Here is a 21,227-nt window from a genome sequence, read left to right on the forward strand (position 1 = left end):
GTCAAAATAGGCATGCTACAGTTTGGAGATAAAACCAAGGAAAGAGGAGAAAAAAATTTTTTTTGAAAGCAAATAACATATTCTAAAGGTTTTTGCACATCTAGTATCATAACAGTAATTATTTCTGTGCTTTTCACAGGATGCATGGCTCATCTGTTTTTATTTAAATGACTTGATGAGGCATATGAATTTGCCTTGTAAAAATTTAATATATTAAATAAAATGTACAAGTTACATACTGTTAATACTTACTGATATGTAACAATCATATCTTTTATGTAGTGCAATTGTGAAGTACAATTTTTGCATTATAGATGATTTATAATAAATATATATTTTCAAAGCTATGTCTAAAGTAATCCACTTATGTAATCCTATTTTAATATAAATACTGGAGATTTTAGCAAATTCCACAAGTCACGTCTTGAGTTTTCTTCAGATTCAGTTTTCTTAAATTTTTGTGATATGCTTTCTTAAAAAAGAAAATATGTGACAAACACTTAATAGGCAGAAAAGGACTTTGGAAAATAGGCTAATAAAGCACATTCATTTTTAGCTTTTCAAAATATATATATATATATATATACCACCAGCTCAGCAAGATCCAGACCACAGAAATTTTAGCTTATAGTGAACATACTATAAAAAATACTTCATAAATAAAAAATGGTTCCAAAATGTTTTTTTCAACTCATATGACAATGAAAACATTCTCACAATACATGATATCATTTTACAAAGCAAACAACTAATAAAAAAAGTTATGGGAAGTCCATTTTATTCATCCTATTGCTCAAATGCAGCTCTTACCTGTTTCAGGATCACTGAAATCTGGTAATGTAATTGTATTAAGCTGTCGTCTATCGGCAATAGCTCTGTCTAACAGGCTGCTCCCACGTCCAGAATCACTGTAATGAAGTATAAAAATTGTGAGCTATTAAAATATAAAATTATATACTGAGATACACGTTGCATACTGCCCTCCTCCCACAGAGGTTCTTGCCATAAAGGTTCTTTCTATGAACAAATTTAGTACTGAGCATCGCCAACCACTCACAGTACATTAAACCAGCTGCACAAGGACAGCTGAGCAAAACTAAATCCATATTTACTTCAGTGACTTTGTTGTCATAATTAGTATAACCAAGAAGCAAAAACAAACTTAACTCGATTTATAACTAGCAGCTTCACAAAAAGGCTTTATTGTGCCTTAATCTATTCTGTAAGATACAGCACTTCTGTTTCAGCAGCCCAAGACTACAGATGTGAGTTTGAAAATCCACACTTTTCCCACACTAAAGAGAAACACTGAACTCAAGACGTCTAATTTTAGATAAAAATGTCATAAAAACATTAAACCTACATTTTCCTTAAAAGGCAGCACTTTTATCTCTACAGATTTGAGTGATGTGGTGTTTGTGTCTTTTTTTGCTTTTTATCACATACGTTAGCTATCTAATGCAGAATTTGATCCTAACTGTGGAGTTGGAACACTTTGAACAATTAAGAATAGATCAGGTGCCTAAGCACTTTCCACAGGTTTTCCCTGTTAGCTCTCGTGGAAAAATGCACTCAATTTCCAATTCAGTTGAAACTCACTGCCCCTCAGGCTTCTTGCTGATAGACTTGCTGGAAAACTGATTGGTCCTAGAACTGTGATTAAAGATTCAGCAGAAGAACAGAGACTGGAGAATTAATGGCTAATGCAGTAATTCTGCTTTTAGGACTTAGGACTCCAAGTTAGTACTACTTCCTATCAACTAAGATTTTAACAAACATCTTTCTTTTTTTTTTTTTTTTTTTAAGAAACAATCCACAAACTTAAAAATAATGAATTTTAAAACAATTGGGTTGTTAGATCAAATTAGGAAAATGCAAAATTTTGTCTGATTCTTATACCCCACAAAACAGAAAAAAACTCTACAAAATTCCCACCTTAAAGTAAAACCTAACAGATCTTAGTCTAAACTGCAAGACTGGAATTTAATACATCTTTACAGTTGCCCTACATTTTTTAAACGTCACTTTCCAAATTTGATCTGAGAGAAAGGCAAGAAACCTTTCAGCAACTCTTAATAGTTGCACGCTTCAAAAACCAATGAGACAACTTCCTCTCTTTGTACAGCTGCTCTTAAAATAATATAAATAAAACTTTGCATTATACTAAGATTATTGCAAGACCAATTTCCTTACAGAATGATGATAGAAATCCACAGGAAACAGAAGGGGACTTTCTAGGACACATACTATCAGCTTTAGTTGCTACACCAGTAGTTGCATATTTTCTGTATTAATTACTTCCTCAGTCCACAAGAAATGACGTGCCAAATATTGCAGACAAGGAAAGTGAGGCTTAGCACAAATATCTTTAAAGCACACTACTGGCACTGTGGTTTGTTCTGTTTTCTTAAGGCAAACTAAGTACTAAAAAATAATTCAACTATTCAAGGAGCATGCTGAATAGAAACATGGCTGATGTAATCTTTATTCCATACACATTCCGAGTCTCATATCACAAAATGATTTTGTAAGTGTTATTAAACTATTTAAGGAGAAAAATGTGTATATACTGAATAAAGACAAAATTGTTCTAAATTAGCTGAACAAAGATAAGAGAAAACGCTGCATTTAGCATGTATGCTGGGCTGTATCTAGCTGTTCAAAATGTATTTTCAGTAGTAAAAGATTGTTGAGGACAGTGAACCCAAGTTTAAACCACAAAATAAAATTAACTGCAAGAAGAAATATTGGACACTGATCAGCTTATCAGAAAGGTGAGTTCTTATCTCACTGGGAAAGTTATATATGAAAATCAGTTTTGAGTCTCAATCAGAATAAAAAAATATGTTTCACATGAGCTTGAAGTATATTTAAATATTTGAAAATAAACATTTTCAGTTTTAGATTAAGAGAAGAAATGACAAAGAGAACAGTAAAGATTAAGAGACTTATTTTTAATTATCTTAAAGAACTACAAGAAAAGGCTTCAATTATTTCCAGTGGGAAAATCATTGTCCAACAGTATTTTTCAACAAAACAAAGTTTGTATTAAAATTAAAGGTAGGAAAATACTGATTTTACACCACACTCCTGCATTATCTGTAGTGTAGCTGAATGAAAAGAACTTACCCATCACATTTCAGACCAGAGTGACATATTTTTCCCTAGGCAGACAGATTAGGATTACTGTGGCAAAACATGAGAGAGTATTCAGCCCTGAAATTTCACCCTGGACAATCCAAGTAAAGGTTTCAGTTTGGCATCGCACTGCTTCATACAACTCAGTGTATGAATTGTGAAATTCATCATGATCCCTGTCTTTCTATTTCATTACCAATTTGATTTTAATTTCTGTCACCAGTGAGTCAGAACTTCAAGACAGTCTTAAGCATCGAGATAAAAAGAACAGTAGAGACTATCAGGCACAAAGTAGTCTGGTGTCCAGAACTGGTCGTGTGGAGTACATTTAAAGCCTCACTGAAATTAAGTTTGCAGAGAAATTTTAACTATTCTCTACAGCACAACCTTTTGATTAAAAATTCTTAAAAGCACTCCCTAAATAATCCCTTTCCCCAAAACCCAACCAAAGAAAGCAAACAAAAACACCACCATCAATTAGCTTAGAAGAAAAAATTCTGACATACTTGCTTTCTATCAACTCTGAGTCTTGCTCCATAGTGCAGCATCAGCCTATATAAATGATCTATGACTGACCCAAGTGGGGGCCTCCAATGCTCTTTCCCCTATTTCCTCCAATCTTCATACCCCCCCCAACTTTTTCTGCTCCAAACTGCTCACAAGAGGGAAAAAATTTTCACTAGCCCTAAGGCTCCAGCTCTCCCAGTCTTCATAGAGGTACATGTGTTTACGTAACTGTGAGCAGAAACAAATCATCATACCAGCTATCTGATACAGTCTGGTATGAGTCTCTTCTTACACAGCATCTCCAGAAATTTTCAAGCCTTCAGACAACCAGATAGCAGGAAATTCTGCTTACACTTGTTTTCCTGTTGATTTCACAGGTGATCAGAGGTGTGTGTGGCAAAGGACTGAAGTTGTTCAAAAACTCAAAGAGGACTCTTAACAACTTATACTTGCAAAGGCATTTGAAGAACTGTAGTAGGTTCATAAGCCAAACTTCTCTTTTAAAAACAAATAAAATAAGCCATGATGACTTCTCAAGCATGTTGTATTTATCCATGTGATCTCCTTTGTTTCTTTAATCTTAAATGTTTAGCCCTCCTTCATTCTATTTAGCAAAAGTCCTTTAACTAGATTTTACTCCAGCACTCTGTACACTTGCTGATATAAAAGGTTCCACAATTCAGATCAGGAGGAAAAACAAGACAACGCCAGTACACAGAACCACATCGCAGAGTATGTCATGAAGTTCTGCCCTTTCTGCAATCCGTTCGCATTAAAGCAGAGCATATTAGCTTAACATTACTTCAGAGAACTCCAGGTGATTCCTGCCTATCCATCAGGTAGTGTCTTAGCACTTCTAGTTCTCCTCAGGGTTTTGCTCATTCGCAATAGCAGAACAAGTAAAAGGAGGACTGCTGACCCAGCATTGCCCTGTCTAGTATTGCACAGTCTAGAATTCTACAGCACCTTACCTTGGGTTAGTGAGATTATAGCAGGATTTCCAAATTTGGAGCATGTGTTTACAGGTAAGGAGTGCTTCATCTGGGCCTCTGCACAGGGATTCCAGTTTGACTTTTGTGAACAGTAGTCTAGAGAAAAATGAAAAAGAATGAAGAAAAATGAAAGAGATTCAAGCAAAACTTCTTTAAAGATATCCAATCTCAGGCCACACTGGGGAAATAACATAACTTCAAAGATGGTGTTAATTCAAATCTTTGTTTCATTAATTGCAGTAAAGTCAAATAATGAATCATATCATCAAAGTAATAGTACTTTTTACAAGAAACAACAGGATTTAATTTTTTTTAGCTTTTTTTTTTTTCAGTTAAGTAAGATAATAGTAGTTAAGAAATTAGCTGGATCATTGAAAACACTATTTTGTATGTTGAAGAGAAGAAATGCCTTCATTAAGGAAAATCTTTACTACTTTTATGAGAAAGGAATGTTTTCACACATGAACTTAGGAAGGAAAACAAATCAGTTTACATGCTATTTGCCTGTAATTCATAAACTTTTTTACCATCAACTTCTTTTATAAGAAGTAGAAGAGGCTATATTGAAAAGATACCATTAGATCAGATAGGTACATGGCAGTTGATCAGCATTAGTCAGATTAAAAAGTTTATGTAGCACCATGCTATATTACACTGCCATCAGCAGAAACTGAACATTTTTAACATTTTAAAGTGATAACATGAAGAAAGCACATAATTCATTAGGTACACAGCAAACTGTTCCTAAGCAGAGCAAGCATTTGCTGGAAGCCACTATAAATTAATTCTGATTTCAAAGTCGATGCTTCTTAAGGCAGCAACACAGATGATGTGCATAACCTCACAAGATGACAACTGCATATTCCTTTTACATGCCACATACTGAGGTATCAGTAGAAAGTTTTTTAACTTGGAAAAACACCTTCCTAGATAACTAAAGAATATGAATGCAACAGGATAGTAAAGCCGTTAGTCAATTGGTATGCACATTTATAGACATCACAACATCTGGGAACAGATAATACACTAGAAAAACACTAATTTAAAAGCAGATTTTAGTATGTTGCAAGATTAGAGAACACAAAGCAGGAGGAGAAGACACAAATAAAACTGTTAGCCTACTTTCCATTTTTAAGCCCAGGTGTACTTCGGCATTTTATTCCAGTACAACCTCAATCATCCTAAGTGAAAAATTTATTTGATTGGTCATATGGTTTGTGTGGGAAGACTGAGAAGGGTGGGCATGTGCGAAAGCTCAGAACTTTCTTATCCCAAATACAAACTTGAAGGCTGTTAATAGCAACTGCAAACTGCCAGAGGGTTTTCTCAAGAACAAGAAATGATAGCAAGTGCTTCAGCATGCACAGTAGCTACAGCTACAGCATTGCACTGAATGTCCTTTGCAGAAAATATGCAGAATATGAATCTAAAAGACAATTCTACAGTGTGTGTGTTGCTGGCACTGAGAAGCAAAGGGAATACAGGCCACTGCATTAGTTAAGGGAATGAGAGCCTGCGGATAAGCAAGTGTAATAATGTCATATGGAGGCTCATCCGATGTTACAAAGCAATCACTCATGCTTTCCTCTTATAAGTAAATCACATTTTAGTATATGGGGATCTATATAAATCATTTAAAGTCACATTCCATTTGACAGAGTGCTGCTTTGTAGATAATACTTTAACTGTACCTATGTAACTGGAAGAAAAAACATTCAGGTCTGTCCACCATTTTACCCAGGAAAGAAGGAAAAAGAAGACAAGCAACATCCTCTGCCCCTCAGACTGTCACATCTTTTCCATCCCTAACATCCCCCTCCCCAAAGCCAAACCATATCCAAAAATAACAGCAATGTATTTAATGCAATGTTTCCCATTTCTCTGTACTTTAAAACAAGGAAGTGTTTTTAACAGTATTTTTATTAAGAGTGTTAAAAAGGTTTTTGTGCATATGGTTTTACTTTTTTTTTTTTTTACAGTGATTTTGAAGCATTTTACAAAATGTATGGAATATAGTAAGTTCACTTGCACTGAATTTACAAGTCATTTTAGAAACAAGGTGATTCTAATAAACATCTTATTGCAAACACTTTACAGATAAAACTAATACTAATAGCTTTCAAAAGCATTTAAGACTTCCAGAAATGCCATAGGAGAGAGAAAACAATAGGTCTGCAAACCACTGAATGCTTGCAAGAGGTAAAAGAAGGATTTAGTGGGAGACAGAATGGGAGGAGAAGTGATTATTAAGAAATGACTTAAACACACGTGTACAAAATAGCAGGAGTCTGTGCAACAAAAATATAAGAACCTGGACTAGTACACTACAGGACTCAACAGAAAGACAGAAGGGAAATATTCATGCAAGAATTGAAGCAGTGCATCAGAATTCAATACTGTTCGTGCACCTGGAGCACATACAACATTATCCCTGTTTCTTACAAATTTCAGAAAACATAAAGGGCCCAAATGGCTGCAGGTTTTCCAGTACAGAAACAATAAATTGAAAGTATGATGGGAAAAGGAAAACACTCATAATTTTGTGAAAGGGTAGGCAATAGTATCTAATGCCAAGATATACTAAACATATGTGTGTGTGTGTTTATAAAAGAAGTACCATAGTGTGGGATTACTCACATGCTAAAGCAAAAATAATCTTTTAAACAATAATGCTTGCATATATAAAATCATAGAGAGCAGCTCTCCTGTAACTGTGAAATATTTGGACTATAAATCAAAGAATAACTAAGACATTTTACAAAAGTCAAGTGAGTTGTTAAGAGAAAAATGAAAACATGCCAACTAAAGTTTTACTTAATGAATGGCTAACGAAGAGATGAAAAAGAAAGAAAGCAAAGGGCAGAAGCAATACTGTGAGATGAACAGATCTCTCTAGCTTAATTCCTCTGAGTTCTCTATAAACATTAGTGGAGAAATGAGTCAATAACTAGATGAGCAAGCAGCTCAGATATAAGTATTATCAGGAAGGTTTATGAAACCATGAGGTACATCACCTGAAAAAGGATTTTCTTGTAAGGCCAACTTAAAGCATCTGTGGAAACAACTGCCCTGGAACACAGCCCGCTTTACTGACACTCCAATTACGGAGTCAAAAGCTTCAGAAGGAATAGTCCTGGTAATTTTCACACACATCTTTAATACACTGTCAAAATTGAGAATGATGAAAATCAATCTGTACATTTTATAAGAGTATCAAACCATTTAGCTCTGTCTGTTTGTAAGAGGCTAATGTTTAAATTAGTGGCACAGAGCAGAACAAATCTAATGGTGGAACAGCACTGATGGCTAAGAATGCAAGTAGTGAGGAATAGACAATATTCATGAAGTGTGGAATGGTATCTGTCAGCAATGTGTGAAACTGGAACAAACAGACACAAAGAGAAATCCGCTTGGGTCAGATCCTTTGGGGAAGAAAAGTAGGTAAAACAGGCTAGGTTTTGTTAAAGATATGTGACTAGGAAGACATTTCGGCATCACTGTTTGATATGGATGTAGATCTTTAGATAAAAACAAAGGGAACTGCATCATTTTAGGAGAATAATTATCCAGACAAAATTGAGAACAAATCAAACTCCTAAGTGAAAAGGCTTTATTATTCTTGGAGCTAATGGCTGATCAATTTACTAAATAGTTAGTGAAGCAGCAAATGACTCCATTACTTTAAGACTGATCTCACTAGCTAATGAGGACATTATAAGACAGCCGCTCATAAGCTAATCCATATATTGCCGGATTTTTCTTCAAGCAAAGAGTGAGAAGTCTCAAATGGATTTATAACCAGATCTTTGAATATTAACAGGATGTGCTGAAATAATGCAATAGCAAAGGTTAGCAAAGGTTAGCAAAGATATCTATGATACAGAGAAGTCTGGACTTTAACAGAAAAATGTTACAACACTTAAGGATTTGCATCTCAAGTTGAAGGGGTAAAACCCAATGTTTGACAGATCAATCACCAATAACTGTACCAGAAACCTGTAGGGATTCTACAAAGAACAGAGGGAGATAAATGGGGGAAGAGAAAAATCAATAAAGAAAACTACATCTTTGGTACACACTAAAAGGTAAAGCTAAAGTAGGGATATTAAACAACAAGAAAAAAATTAGTCTTTAAAGGCGTTTTTGTACCTAAGTAGGTTAAAAAAATAAAAATTTAGGAATGAATACCCTGCCACCATAATCTTTACTTTTGTCATCTCTGACGTAAAAACAAAAATATATAGGGAATGGGAACACTTTAAACTAGAAGAAAACTAATGCATTCAAAAATAGTCCTTTTCCCAGTATTTTCCCAGAAGAATCCCAGAAGATTTCAGGCAGTTTAAGAAAATATCGCGTCTGTGAGTATAACGATTGAAGAACAGCAGCTGTATTGCTGGTGTTCTTTTAAGAGAAGGTAGACAGATCATTACAATTTTAATCACACGCAGAGAATTATACAAAAAGAAAAGATAAGACAGTACAGGAAGGACGTGGAGCTCTTGGAGTAGGTCCAGAGGAGGGCCACTAAGATGATCAGAGGACTGGAGCACCTCTCCTATGAGGAAAGACTGAGGGCTTGTTTAGCTTGAAAAAGAAAAGACTCCAGGGAAACCTCATTGTGGCCTTCCCATATTTGAAATGAGGGTGTAAACAGGAAGGGGAATGGCTGCTTATGAGGGTGGATAGTGATAGGACAAGGGGAATGGTTTTAAACTGAGACAGGGGAGGTTTAGATTAGATATTAGGAGTAAGGGTGGTGATGCACTGGAACAGGTTGCCCAAGGAGGTTGTGGATGCTCCATCCCTGGAGGCATTCAAGGCCAGGCTGGATGTGGCTCTGAGCAGCCTGGTCTGGTGGTTGGCAACCCTGCACATAAGGGGTTGAAACTAGATGATCATTGTGGTCCTTTTCAACCCAAGCTGTTCCGATTCTGTGATCAAATAACATTGAAACAACAATGAAAAAACAGATCATCATGCACACTCAGTAAAGAAAGACTGGAGAAAACAGTCTGGGTAAAAGTTATTTCAAATCAGAGGTGCCTAACAGCCAACTTCATCAAGGTGAGGCTACAGACAAGAGGGCAGATGTAATTTTGGAATGCAGTAGCTGAAGCAGAAACAGAAAGAAACAGCCTTTCTACAATACCCTTGTGAGGCCACATCTGGAATGCTATAATAATTCTCGTTATAACAGTTACATACACAAAATTTCAAATTGGAGCAGCTGCAGAGAAAGGCTGTGAGGGTTATCAGCTGGCTGGAGACTGCAGAGCATAAAAAATATTTAATGTAGTCAGTCTACCAAAACAAAAGAGGTACAATTTCTACATACAAATACAGATGGGACAAGCACCATGGAGGGAAAGCACAGTTCACCTAGAGGACAGTGTTTCCACAAAAAGCTAGTATGTATAAAAGCAATACAGATTAATAGAACACTGAAGACGGAAATCAGTTCTTCTATCATTAAAAATGAAATTGAAGAATGGAATGCTTCCTCAGTTTGCTTTCGATAGACTGTAGAAGAGATGGGGAAAAATGTTTAACTGTTCTTAAAACACCTCACGAAAAGCATTACAAAAGTAATGCCTCTTATTTTGTTGCAGTATGGCCTCCATTGCACTCTTTGAACTATGCTTCCCCGTATATTTATTCACAGTGCAGTAGCACTGTTTCTCAGCAGAAAGAAGCAGTAGTCAATCCCGCGATGTTTGGTAGAGATAATACATGCAGTATCCCATCTTAGGAACACAATGTCCTTACAAAAATGCAAATCCGTAAACTATAATGAAGATAGCTTCTGACTAAAGCCAGAACAAATTAGTTATACTTGAAAACTTTCTGGTTTCCTGTCTTCAACAGCCTACGGCAGCTAGTTCATAACCCAAACTAGGACTCTGTCAATCAAGTTTCAGAGGAGTATCTACAGCCTAGCCATGCCAAGCAAATATAACAGTCAAGGATAATGCCCGAAGGATAATGACAAATCTGTTACATAAGAGAATATCTGCCTATCAACAGCTCCTTGGTTAGTCAACCAGTTGGTAAAAGCACATAATAACAGCTAATATAAAGCACACACAACAGACAAACAAAGACATTATGGAAAGAAAAAACAGAAGCACTGGTGCTCCCTGCAACTCCCTGAGAAGGGGAAGCAGAGGAAGGCAGGGGGCTCTGTGCCTGGGAATCAATGGCAGGATGGGAACAACAAAGAGCTCAGACTGGATATTTGGAATATTTACTTATTTGAGGCTGGTCAGACACTGGCACAGGCTTCCAAAGTGAGGTGGTTAATGCCTCATGCCTGTCAGTGTTCAAAAGGCATTTGAATAATGGCCTCATTAATATGCTCGAACGTGTGGTTATCCCTGAAGTGGTCAGGCAGTTGGATCCGATGACCTTTGTAAGGTCCCTTCCAACTAAACTATGCTATACTATTCGTGACTAAGAACTAAAAACTTCGAGACTTACAGAAATATCATTCCTGAGAACAAACTTATGCCCAAAACAGAAAAGACCAAAATTAACTGGATTTGAAAAAACTTTGTGTCGGAAGTTGACAAGGATGCATACAACAGCCTTCCCAGACACATGACTTTGGCAAGGCCAACAGGTGACTGCTGCTCTTTGTCCATTCATACATTACTGCACTTTTCTCAAAGAATTCCCCGTGCTCTACTTATCAAGAAAAAAAAAAAAAGTGCCAGTTCATCCAACATCACACATAACAGTGCAATTATTCCCAACCTTGGCAAAATAAACTGGTGCAATCTATTCCCTCTAATTGATAAATACATCCCTCTCCACAAAACAGCTATGAGTGTATCATCATACACTCCAGGTACCAGTAGCTCTTATGTTACGCCTACTTGGACAACAAGAAATCTGCTAATCAATGATTTGCAATTCTGAGATATTTACTGTAGCTCTGGAGTCCTGCAGAGTCAGTAATGAAAGAATACTTTTTAGTGAAGAATGATACACTGGCTTGATGCTTCTACGAAAGATTCTTGGAAAAAAAAAAAAATAGCCCATCACACTTCAACAAATGTAAATGTTTAAACTGTGAACTTAATCTTTAGCTGTCTTCAAACCTGTTACCATATGTCTTTCCTTTTTGAGCGTACTTAACATTAAAATATCATGCTTACACTCCTCAAATAACCCATCTGCTGTTTCCTACTTCTCCTACTTCAAAAGTTTGTCAGCTGTTATCCATTGCAGTTCTCAATTTTCAGCATAAAATTATCAATTAATATTCAATATTTATTTTGCTTTGTTATACTAATTTCAGGCACAATACTTATCTTTAACTGCACCAACACTTGAAATAATGACAGAGAACCTAAAAAAGCTAAGACAAAAAAACAGTATCATAAATATGTCACCTAGCCCTGTCACTCTTTATTGAAAAACTACTTTTGACTAATCACGAGGTAGAACAGAAGTGTTATTTGAAGATTTCATACTAGTGGGAAAAAAAAAAGCATTAAGATTTAGGCTCATAACAAGGGTAAAAAGACAAGAAAGTGTCATGGAAAGGAGGTCACTAATAGGCTCCTCAACATAGACCTGTGCATGAGATATAAAAGTTAATTATGGAGCAGTGCTCACTTATAAAAAGCCAGAAATCTCTTAGCAACTGAAGGATTGGATTTACTTCCAAAATGTTCTCTTCCCAAGAAATTTAGGCATTGTTTATTTAACCAATATGCTTCTCACCAACACGAAGTGTCCAAAGCATTTTGGCTTTTCTCTGTCAGAGAACAGAGTTCAAAACATTAACTCAGTATATTAGCTTGACTTTAAAATAACTAAGTATAGCTATTACCTTGGGTTTTACCAATGAACTGTAAGAGTTATATGCCCTGTTGGTTTAACTGCAAAGATGCAGTTATCACAAGTAGTGCTCCATAGCTGATGTTGAGGGAAATAAATGGAGGGAAGGCAAGTACCCCCAGTATCAACGCAACTCAACAAGCACTAGCTGGCATCATACTGAATACACCTTCAGACTAATGCACACCTCTAGGACTGCTTACATACTTAAAGTAACCATTAGCTTGAAATAAATAAAATTCAAGGCAAATCCAAACAGCAAAAAACTCACTACCTACATCCTCATAGTTAACTACTTTAGTAGTTTAGGATATATTGTGGCTCCTTCTAGCCTGCTCTCATATTTTTCTTGTTTTCAAGAGGGTCACCTCACCAGTCTTCTATAGAGTTTGATGGCTAGGACTGAGCATCATCTGTGTCTATAAATCCTGCCAGATGAAGGAGAACTGAACTTTGCATTTCTACTGCAAGGACAAGTTGTCTAATAAAATATGGGAGGTCATATCTTCTGAAGTTACACCTCTGATGAATTCAAATGCCTTAGGACCTGACTGAGATTAACTATTTGGATTTTTTTGGTGCTGGCACCTTACTCTTACCCATTTCATCAGAGCAAGGTACTCAGTCTCGTTCACAGTAAACTTACAGTATACAGTAAGTTTGAGCGAACAGTGCTAGAGTTACTCAGCAGATATCTTGTATTTGACTATTTCTAGAAAACATTAGTACATACCTATTTCACTTCTACAGGTTTATTATGTTTTCTCCAATAGTTTGTTCCCTTACTCCTTAAGGTCTCAGCCCAGACTGCAAATTTATGCTGACAATATAATGGACAAAGAAAGAACACTTAACTGTCTTTTGAAAAATAAATCTGTATCTTGCTATTAACAGCACAGTGTGACATTTGTTAATGTCTTCCACTCCTTTAGATTAAGATGGGGCAGAACTCTTTGGCTCTGTTAAATTCCTTTCTGTATACTGACCTAAAGATGAATGGAGCCAGATGGTAATCTAATCAAGTTATACTTGCTCAGCAACTTTCAAGCTCTATAGTACAGGAAAGTTAACAATAATTCAAGATACGATGGTATGCCCACAGTATTCTTCAAATGCTGAACATGAAACAATTCTGGCAATAGCAGCTCTAAAAGGTTAAAAACTGACACATAACACATTTATTAAGTGATTACAACAGGAAAATGCTTTAAAATATCCATTTCTCAGAGTGTGTTCTATTATTTCTTTACACGTGTAGAATTTCACAAATACAGAGCATTAATAAACTTTTGAAAATTTAGAATCTTTTCACCAAAATAGAACATACAGCTGTGAGGAGGGCAGAGGAATACTCAGAGAAAAAATGCAAGTATACCATGCAGAGGTAGATGGATAAGAATAACAACAAAAGAAGAAACACAAAACACAAGCACTGTGTTTTACTTCAGTGTTTTCCAAGTACAGTGATTCATTACACTGTGAATCTACAAATAATACAAATTTTGCATAAAACTGCGATAATGGATATTGACTAAATATAGAGAATACCAAGAAAAGCCTTGCACTTTGCAGGGGTTCAGACATAACTGAAAAACTAAAGGCAAAATATGATGATATTTGAAATTTTTACAAAAGCCAATGAATATCAACAGGAAATAATCAAAAGTTTAACTAAAAATGAGCAAGCCTCAGATATACACAAGAGGATCACTTCTCAGTCTGCTAGGAAGTACTATGAGATCATATCTTATACAAAAGTTGCAGTCTAAGATAATAGACTTAAGAATAAACTAAGCATTTATGTTTTATATACACACACATACATATTGACAACTATATAAACAGCACCAGATATTGAGTGCAAGAACAGATTGTAAACTTGAGGTCGTGCTGATAAATCCTTACAAAAATAATCCAGTTACATGAAGAAGTCAATCCAAATTTATCTTATTGACCAGATAGGGCTGGCTGCTGTCAGCAATAACTGCAGAGAGCACACAGAGAATCTCAGTCATTACCTTGACTTCTTAGGAACCAGAATCAACCTGACAGCACTAAAGAGAAGATGCTAAAAGACTGTCTAGAAATGTATATTGAATTCTTCAGCAATTGTTGTTTATTTGATGGAAATGCCTGTTAGAAAGATATTCCTCTCTAGAGCTCCAGTAGGTTTTTAGGTAGTACACTATTTTACCATTGTGTTTGCACCATACAAGATGAACAATTCAGAACCACCATTAGGAACCCGTATCATTCACATACATACTTACATTATCAGAAAGATCAGAACTTTAGAAAGATCAGACAACTCAGGCAAAAGGCTTAGCCACAAAATGTAGTTATAAACCTAAACAAGTACAGAGAGGACATTGACCATATATTTAAAGCCCATAAGTATGTTTTGAATGATCCTTTGTTTTCTCACTAAAACAGGGAGAGCTGTAATTTCAGAAATACTTCTTCTAGATCATTAATGATTCTGAGAGAAATAGCAGCTTGTTCTTTGCAATTTACATCATCACTAAGTAGCAGAAGATGAACCAAAAACAGGTAGAAGATGACAGACTGCAGTGCTTTGATCATGTTTGTTTTTAAAAATGGTAGGATATAAAATTAGGTAGCTGATACTTCAATTTCCTCTCAAACCAGGATTTACTGGCAGAGATCCCTCAGAGTATAAACAAGTCTAGGAGAAGAATAGCTAGATAGTTCTGAAATTCTGAAATGAGTGGAAGCACCTAATGAGAACACAGTCAATTCAATAGATGAAGAGGAAAATGTGAAATATCAGAAGGCTATAAAGCTATCAACTGTATCAACTAAGGTCCTGGTCAAATTTATGAAGAAAAAGGCAGCAATAATTCTTACAGACAACAAAAAGGTGGCATTCAACATCAAGGAACAGGATGTTTGCTAATGTATTACAATCAGGGGAAAATAATATTGGGGGAAAAATAAGTAAAAAATAGACCGATTTCAAATCTATCCTCTCTCAAAATTAATGATGTAAGAATATTAAAAAAAAAAAAAAGAAAAAGAAAGAGGGAAAGCATACAAATTAAACATGACATTTACTCACATAAAATTTTCTGGGTATTCACTCAGGGCCATATCAATGATGTTCAAAGCATCATGGTAGTGTTTCTGGGCTGATAGCAAAAGTGCAAGGAGATGAAGAGAGTTGGCATCATCCCCTTGTAGCTGCAGAGCCTGACGAACATAACCCAAAGCTTCTGGTATCTGATAAAATCAACAGAAAGCAGAAAAAGAAAGCACTATTAAAAAAAAGTTTTTTATTAAAAAAGCATCTACTAGAAATATTGCTTAACACTTCATTACTTGCACCTAATGTTTCTATACTGTTCACCAAGATATCATGTTGAATTCTACTGACACCTTCAGAACATTACTCAGAAGTTTAAAAATAGACCCAAATGCTCAAAAATGAATTGTAAAAATTGAAAACTATATTAACTATGGAAAATAAGTTGCAAGTTGAAAAAAAAAAAAAACAACCCCCTTCACTTTAGCCCTTTAAAATGTTAACCTATATATAAATAAATACTTTTTTTTCAAATATTGACTGTATTTTTATATGGTTTTTAAATATTTTATTTGTAATACACTAACAAAACGTACAGCTAGACTGCCACAGTAAATTCTCTTCACACAAAATTTCGTGATCTACTGTGGTACCTGTGTTTCTACTCGAAGTAAAGTGTTAAAACCAGGAAAACTAACTGAGCAACAGCAGAAATCCAGAATTCAGAAATACAATCATAGCTTGCTACTTGAAGAACAGTACGTGATATTAACGGGGCAATCCATTTCACTCTGACTTTGCTTAACGTCTCTGCTGCTCATTAGCAATGAAAAGCAGTCACCAAGATTGTGTCAACTACCATTTACATAACTGCTACCCAAAACAAAATAGACAAAGGAAAGACTTATGTCATATACAAAGCAATTTTGCATTATCCAAAATTCTTGTGGTACCTGGTAGAACACTTATCTTCCTTACATTTAAGAGCTTTTCAAATTAAACTCAGCTTTGATCTTTTTTATAGCTTTAAAAGTCTTACTAGTTATCATTTTAAACATATTTTGTAATGTTGTTCACAAACCTTCTACAAGCATTCTGAAAAGACACACATCTTAGCAGATGCTGCAGACTTGTGCATTATCTAAGATTCTCAAAAGCTAGATTCAGTAGTTTCATTCCCTTGATAATTTGTAAGCATAGTTTACGCGTAATAGACGTATTGTGTGGATGTGCTCTCAAATTTGAATTTTCTTGCTCTCTGCCCAGCAATATAAAGGCTGAAAAAAACAAAACAACTGAATTTCACATGTCTTATTTCTGATCCTAGGGCTGGAAATACTGTGGTAGAAGTCCAGAGAAGTATGAAAAACCAAAGGTGTTGAGAAAGAATGTTTCCTTTTTTTCTATTAAAAAAAAACATACACACACACACACACACACACATATATATATACATGCATATATGCACAAAGAAAACCAGGATTTTATTGAAAAAAAAAAAATCTTCACCTGTATCCAATCAGCAGATATAAGTCTTAAAGTTTAAGTGATAATGAGACATTGCACCTTCAAAAGAGCACTAACCTGTCTGGATATGGCAAGCTGCAGTGCCAAGTAAAACGCTGCCAGATGATCTGTTGGAGACAAACTGTGAGCCCTGAAAAAAAAAACAGAGAAACAAAACTGTAAATCTTTTATCCTATTAATACAGGTAAGAAATACATACATATTGTAAGGATGTGCTGTCAAAGACAAGAATGATACAATCTACAGGAGAATTACTCGAGCATTTGCATTAACCCTAATCAGGATAGTTCTGAAGCACAGAACTTGAAGACCAAGAGTAGTAAAGTAGATCTGAGATTTATTTCTTTAAACTCCCAAAGTTTAAGGACATTTTCAGCATACTAAGCCTCCTAGGAAGGCTCTGATTTTTTTTTAATACTAAATTAGAAGAGTACTTTGCTATGTAGCAATGTAAAAGAAACCTATGTTGGATGGTTTATCATGTACCTATGTTTGAAGGTCAGATGAAGAAAGCTATGCTGATGATTGTTTTATAAATAACTCCTGTTCAAAAAAAGCTTTTGTTGAGCTTTCCAATCTCAGCAGCGTTTCTGTGCTTATTAATTCCTGGAGTACTGGTAATTACTGTAGTTGCAAGTAACATAAATTACCAAAAGAAATAATGTTTTTCCACATTTTTTGAAGTTTTCTTGTTTTATTTTGTTTTTGTTTTGAGTGTTTAGGTCATAGAATCATAGAATTGCTCAGATTGGAAAAGACCTTCAATATCATCAAGTCCAACCACAACAAACCATATTACAACTGTAGGTCAGATTTGACTTGTTCGTATTGACACAAATCCCACAGAAAACAGTCCATACAGCCATTCCCCTTCACAATAAGGTGCTTGCCTTTGAGCACAGGTATGGGTTTTCTGTTTTTCTTTTTGGGAGGAGTCAGGGAACTTTAACATAGATACAAAACAATTGATGACTGTACCCCAAAATTATGTGCATTAAACACTGGGCAGCACGGATGGAACTACATTTCAATGCATTCTTATAACGTAGGCTCAGGTAGAACTAGTATGTGTAATAATCATCTTCAGAATATATGATCAGTCTTCTTTATAGGCAGAGAACAAAATCCTTTAGAATATATTACAATCACAAACCTTCTGCTTCTGAATTGCGCAATCATGTCTTCTCAAGTTCAAAGAGATAACTCCAGTAGTTTAACAACTGTATCAACACGTATCAATGTAGTTTAACTTACTAGGGGGCTGCTTCTTATTTTATTGAATATTTCTTTAAAGAACCAGTGGTGGCTGCTGCAATTTCTTTTTGTTTTGTTTTCTTTTTTAATTCAAGAATCAATCAAGACTAAGTGACTCTGAAAAGGAGAGATTGGATCTTAAAGAGTACTAGTTCAGTCACCAAGCTTCAGCTAGTGACAGAATAAAGCTGTTACTATCTATCACAAATTTGGTGAGTTCTGTGAAACTTCAATTCACACCAGCCACAGGAAAAGCACTGAAAGTCTTCCAAACGAAGCCAGTGAAACAAACACCCCCTCACCAGTGCAGAAAGATAGCAAAAAAAGCCTTCTCAAATGGCTAGTGAACTGGTGGCCTTGGAAACCAGCACTAAGTTCCCAGCAGAAACCTGTATTTCTTCAGGAATACGTCCTTTATGTAAACAATTAAAGGCAAACAAACAAACAAAACAAACAAGAACCAACACCACAAAAATGAAATAAACAAAACCAACACTTTGACAAATCAAAATACTGATCCCAGTACAATCGCTTGATCTTTAAACTGTGTAGGAGATGAATGGAGAATTTCAATTTCTATCTCCTCAAAAAAAATATTCTTTAAATAAAGAACTGTGAGAGAAAGTGGGTATGATTCTGCTAAGTAGAGCATAATTTATTCGGAGCCGTAACAAACTTTCAGTAACATCCTCTACCTAAATCATCAAAACAAACAACTAGCAACACCATGATACATGCTGAAGCCTGTTCATCATTTGTAGAGTTCGAACTGTTGATAATCAGCTATTATCATATCCATCAGTATTACTTCCATGTAAAACACTTCAAAGATGGGTGCATTTGCGATGTCATTACCTACACTATTAAATCTCCACATAAAAAATAATTATTTTCCTAACTTACTACTTGCACTTCACCTCTCATCCACAGCAGCAGGTCCTCAATCATTTTGCCTCTATAGGCATAAATTTCAAAAACCTGCTGTATAATCTAATCAGCAAGTACCTCTTCTAGAAACAGTCATATTGAACCATGACTTAAAACTTCGCACCATATCATTTTTCCCTTCTAGATCAGAACAGAATACTCCTTTAAGCAAATATTTTATACTGCAGAATCATACAAGTGTCTTTAAAATGAAATAAAAGGAAATCCTTATGAATAGATTTTTACATTTCTGGCAGAAAACGATGGAATGAATGTTAAAGAAATACGTTCTGTGTTCATGAAGAATAACTCCCAGAGTAGAAAACCTAATTCCATAGTCTTTTACAAGTCCCTCTCCAACATAAAATAAAGCTTTTTCCTACATTAGCAGAATGAAATGAAAAGATTAATATCCACTCACCTCTGAAATGCAAGAAGAGCCTTTCTCTGCAAGACCTCTTGCATCCCTCGCAAAGATGCTGAAAAGGATATATTTAATCAGTGATGTACAAGATCAAGGGTTTACATTCCACATGCTTACTGAAGTAGTGATAATACATGGACTGAGAAAAATGGTTGCACACAGAAGCTTAATATTAAGTTTAGCACTCTCTCGGTATCCTTCTTTAAGCAACATGAGAATTTCCAGATGTGTTTATTCTTATCTTACCATCAGTAGCCTGCAGACTGTACGTCAATCCTAGTGCCAAGTATCCTTTTGCTTTGAACTCAGACGTTTTGTCTCCAAGATCAACAACTGTTTCAGCAAATCTTTCTGCTTCTTCCAACTGAAAATATTATAAAACATCCACATAAGTCTAAAAGTAGCTAAAGCTTACATAATGTGAAGAATGCACAGCATGTTTATTTACGCTTACCAAGAATGTCACGATCTCAGTCGTAGTCACTGTAAGGACTATTTTCCTTTTCATTAAACCTACGTTTTCTTGCTAAATCAACAATGTAGAATGCAGATTTAAGAATGCTGAAGCACTCACTCTTATGGTTGAGAGAAATACTGGTACATAATGCCCAGACGCTGTGTTTTCAACTTTTAAAAAATAAAATGGCATTTCTGCTCTATATACCATCTACAATTTTTTGCACTTCATATTTAATCAGAGATTTTACTCTGTCAACCTTTTTTTTTAAAATGAAAATCAATTAAAAAAGCCATGATTCTACAACTGTGCAAAAAAAACATATAGCCATGCAGATCCCTGCATCACATACAGCACTGCTAAATGTATTCAAACTCATAGACACATAAATGACCAGGGTTTTAACTGCATGCCCAGGCTACCATGCTATCCAACAGACTTGAAAAAAAAAAAAAGAAGTTTGAATCTGTGCTAGTAAATGTAAATCCTAAGTACAGCAAGTTACATATTGAGTCAATCCATAGGAAAACAATCAAAGAAGTTGAATCTATAGAATCTATGTTAATTACTAAGACGGTACTTTTGTCAGCCTGAACAAGTCCCATAACAACTACTGAGCTATTTTCTCAGTTTCTGATTGTGACCTTCCTTTTTTCTTCTCATCCTTTCTGAAATAATGTTCTTAAAGTTATATGTGTATTCTGAAATACCACATCTTCAATCACCTGAATGTTTTTCATACAGATACACTAATTTCAAGGCTATCCAAAACACAGGTAACACTTTTTAAAAAGACACTGCCCCTTCTAAGAGCTCATAACCACCAGCTATCTCCAAACATAGTATCAACAGTAGAGCATCTTGAAAAATTAAGAGAGGTTTGTCCCGTTCACTTCTCAAGATAGTTATTTTCCTCTTGCACAGAAGAAACAGAAGTCAGTTAAATTTTTCATCTCTGTCTGCCAACACTTAAATTTGTAATTCACTTTAGATGTATCTTAGATGAGTATCAAGATATGCTATGTGGTTAATCACAACCATCGCTGTCAAGTATTTTCAAGCCATACGAACAGGAATGCACATGTGCATACACTTATCTGAGATGTATCT

At 35.3% G+C, this 21,227-nt stretch overlaps 1 protein-coding gene across 2 annotated transcripts in view; it reads right to left on the reverse strand.

Moving 5' to 3' along the window:
* TTC7B (tetratricopeptide repeat domain 7B) overlaps positions 1–21,227 on the reverse strand; it is a 123,502-nt gene that overhangs the window by 41,268 nt on the left and 61,007 nt on the right. For both annotated transcript variants that reach the window (XM_042814706.1, XM_042814707.1), the window contains exons 12-17: positions 19,907–20,024; positions 19,658–19,715; positions 17,113–17,185; positions 15,565–15,725; positions 4,617–4,733; positions 811–908 (exon numbers count right to left, since the gene is read on the reverse strand). In XM_042814706.1, coding sequence (XP_042670640.1) covers positions 811–908; positions 4,617–4,733; positions 15,565–15,725; positions 17,113–17,185; positions 19,658–19,715; positions 19,907–20,024 — 625 coding nt within the window. The remainder of the gene's footprint in view (positions 1–810; positions 909–4,616; positions 4,734–15,564; positions 15,726–17,112; positions 17,186–19,657; positions 19,716–19,906; positions 20,025–21,227) is intronic.

Source organism: Centrocercus urophasianus, unplaced genomic scaffold (genome assembly GCF_019232065.1).
Source record: "Centrocercus urophasianus isolate 14NV4802_14NV808 unplaced genomic scaffold, USGS_Curo_1.0 seq_14, whole genome shotgun sequence".
NCBI lineage: Eukaryota > Metazoa > Chordata > Aves > Galliformes > Phasianidae > Centrocercus > Centrocercus urophasianus.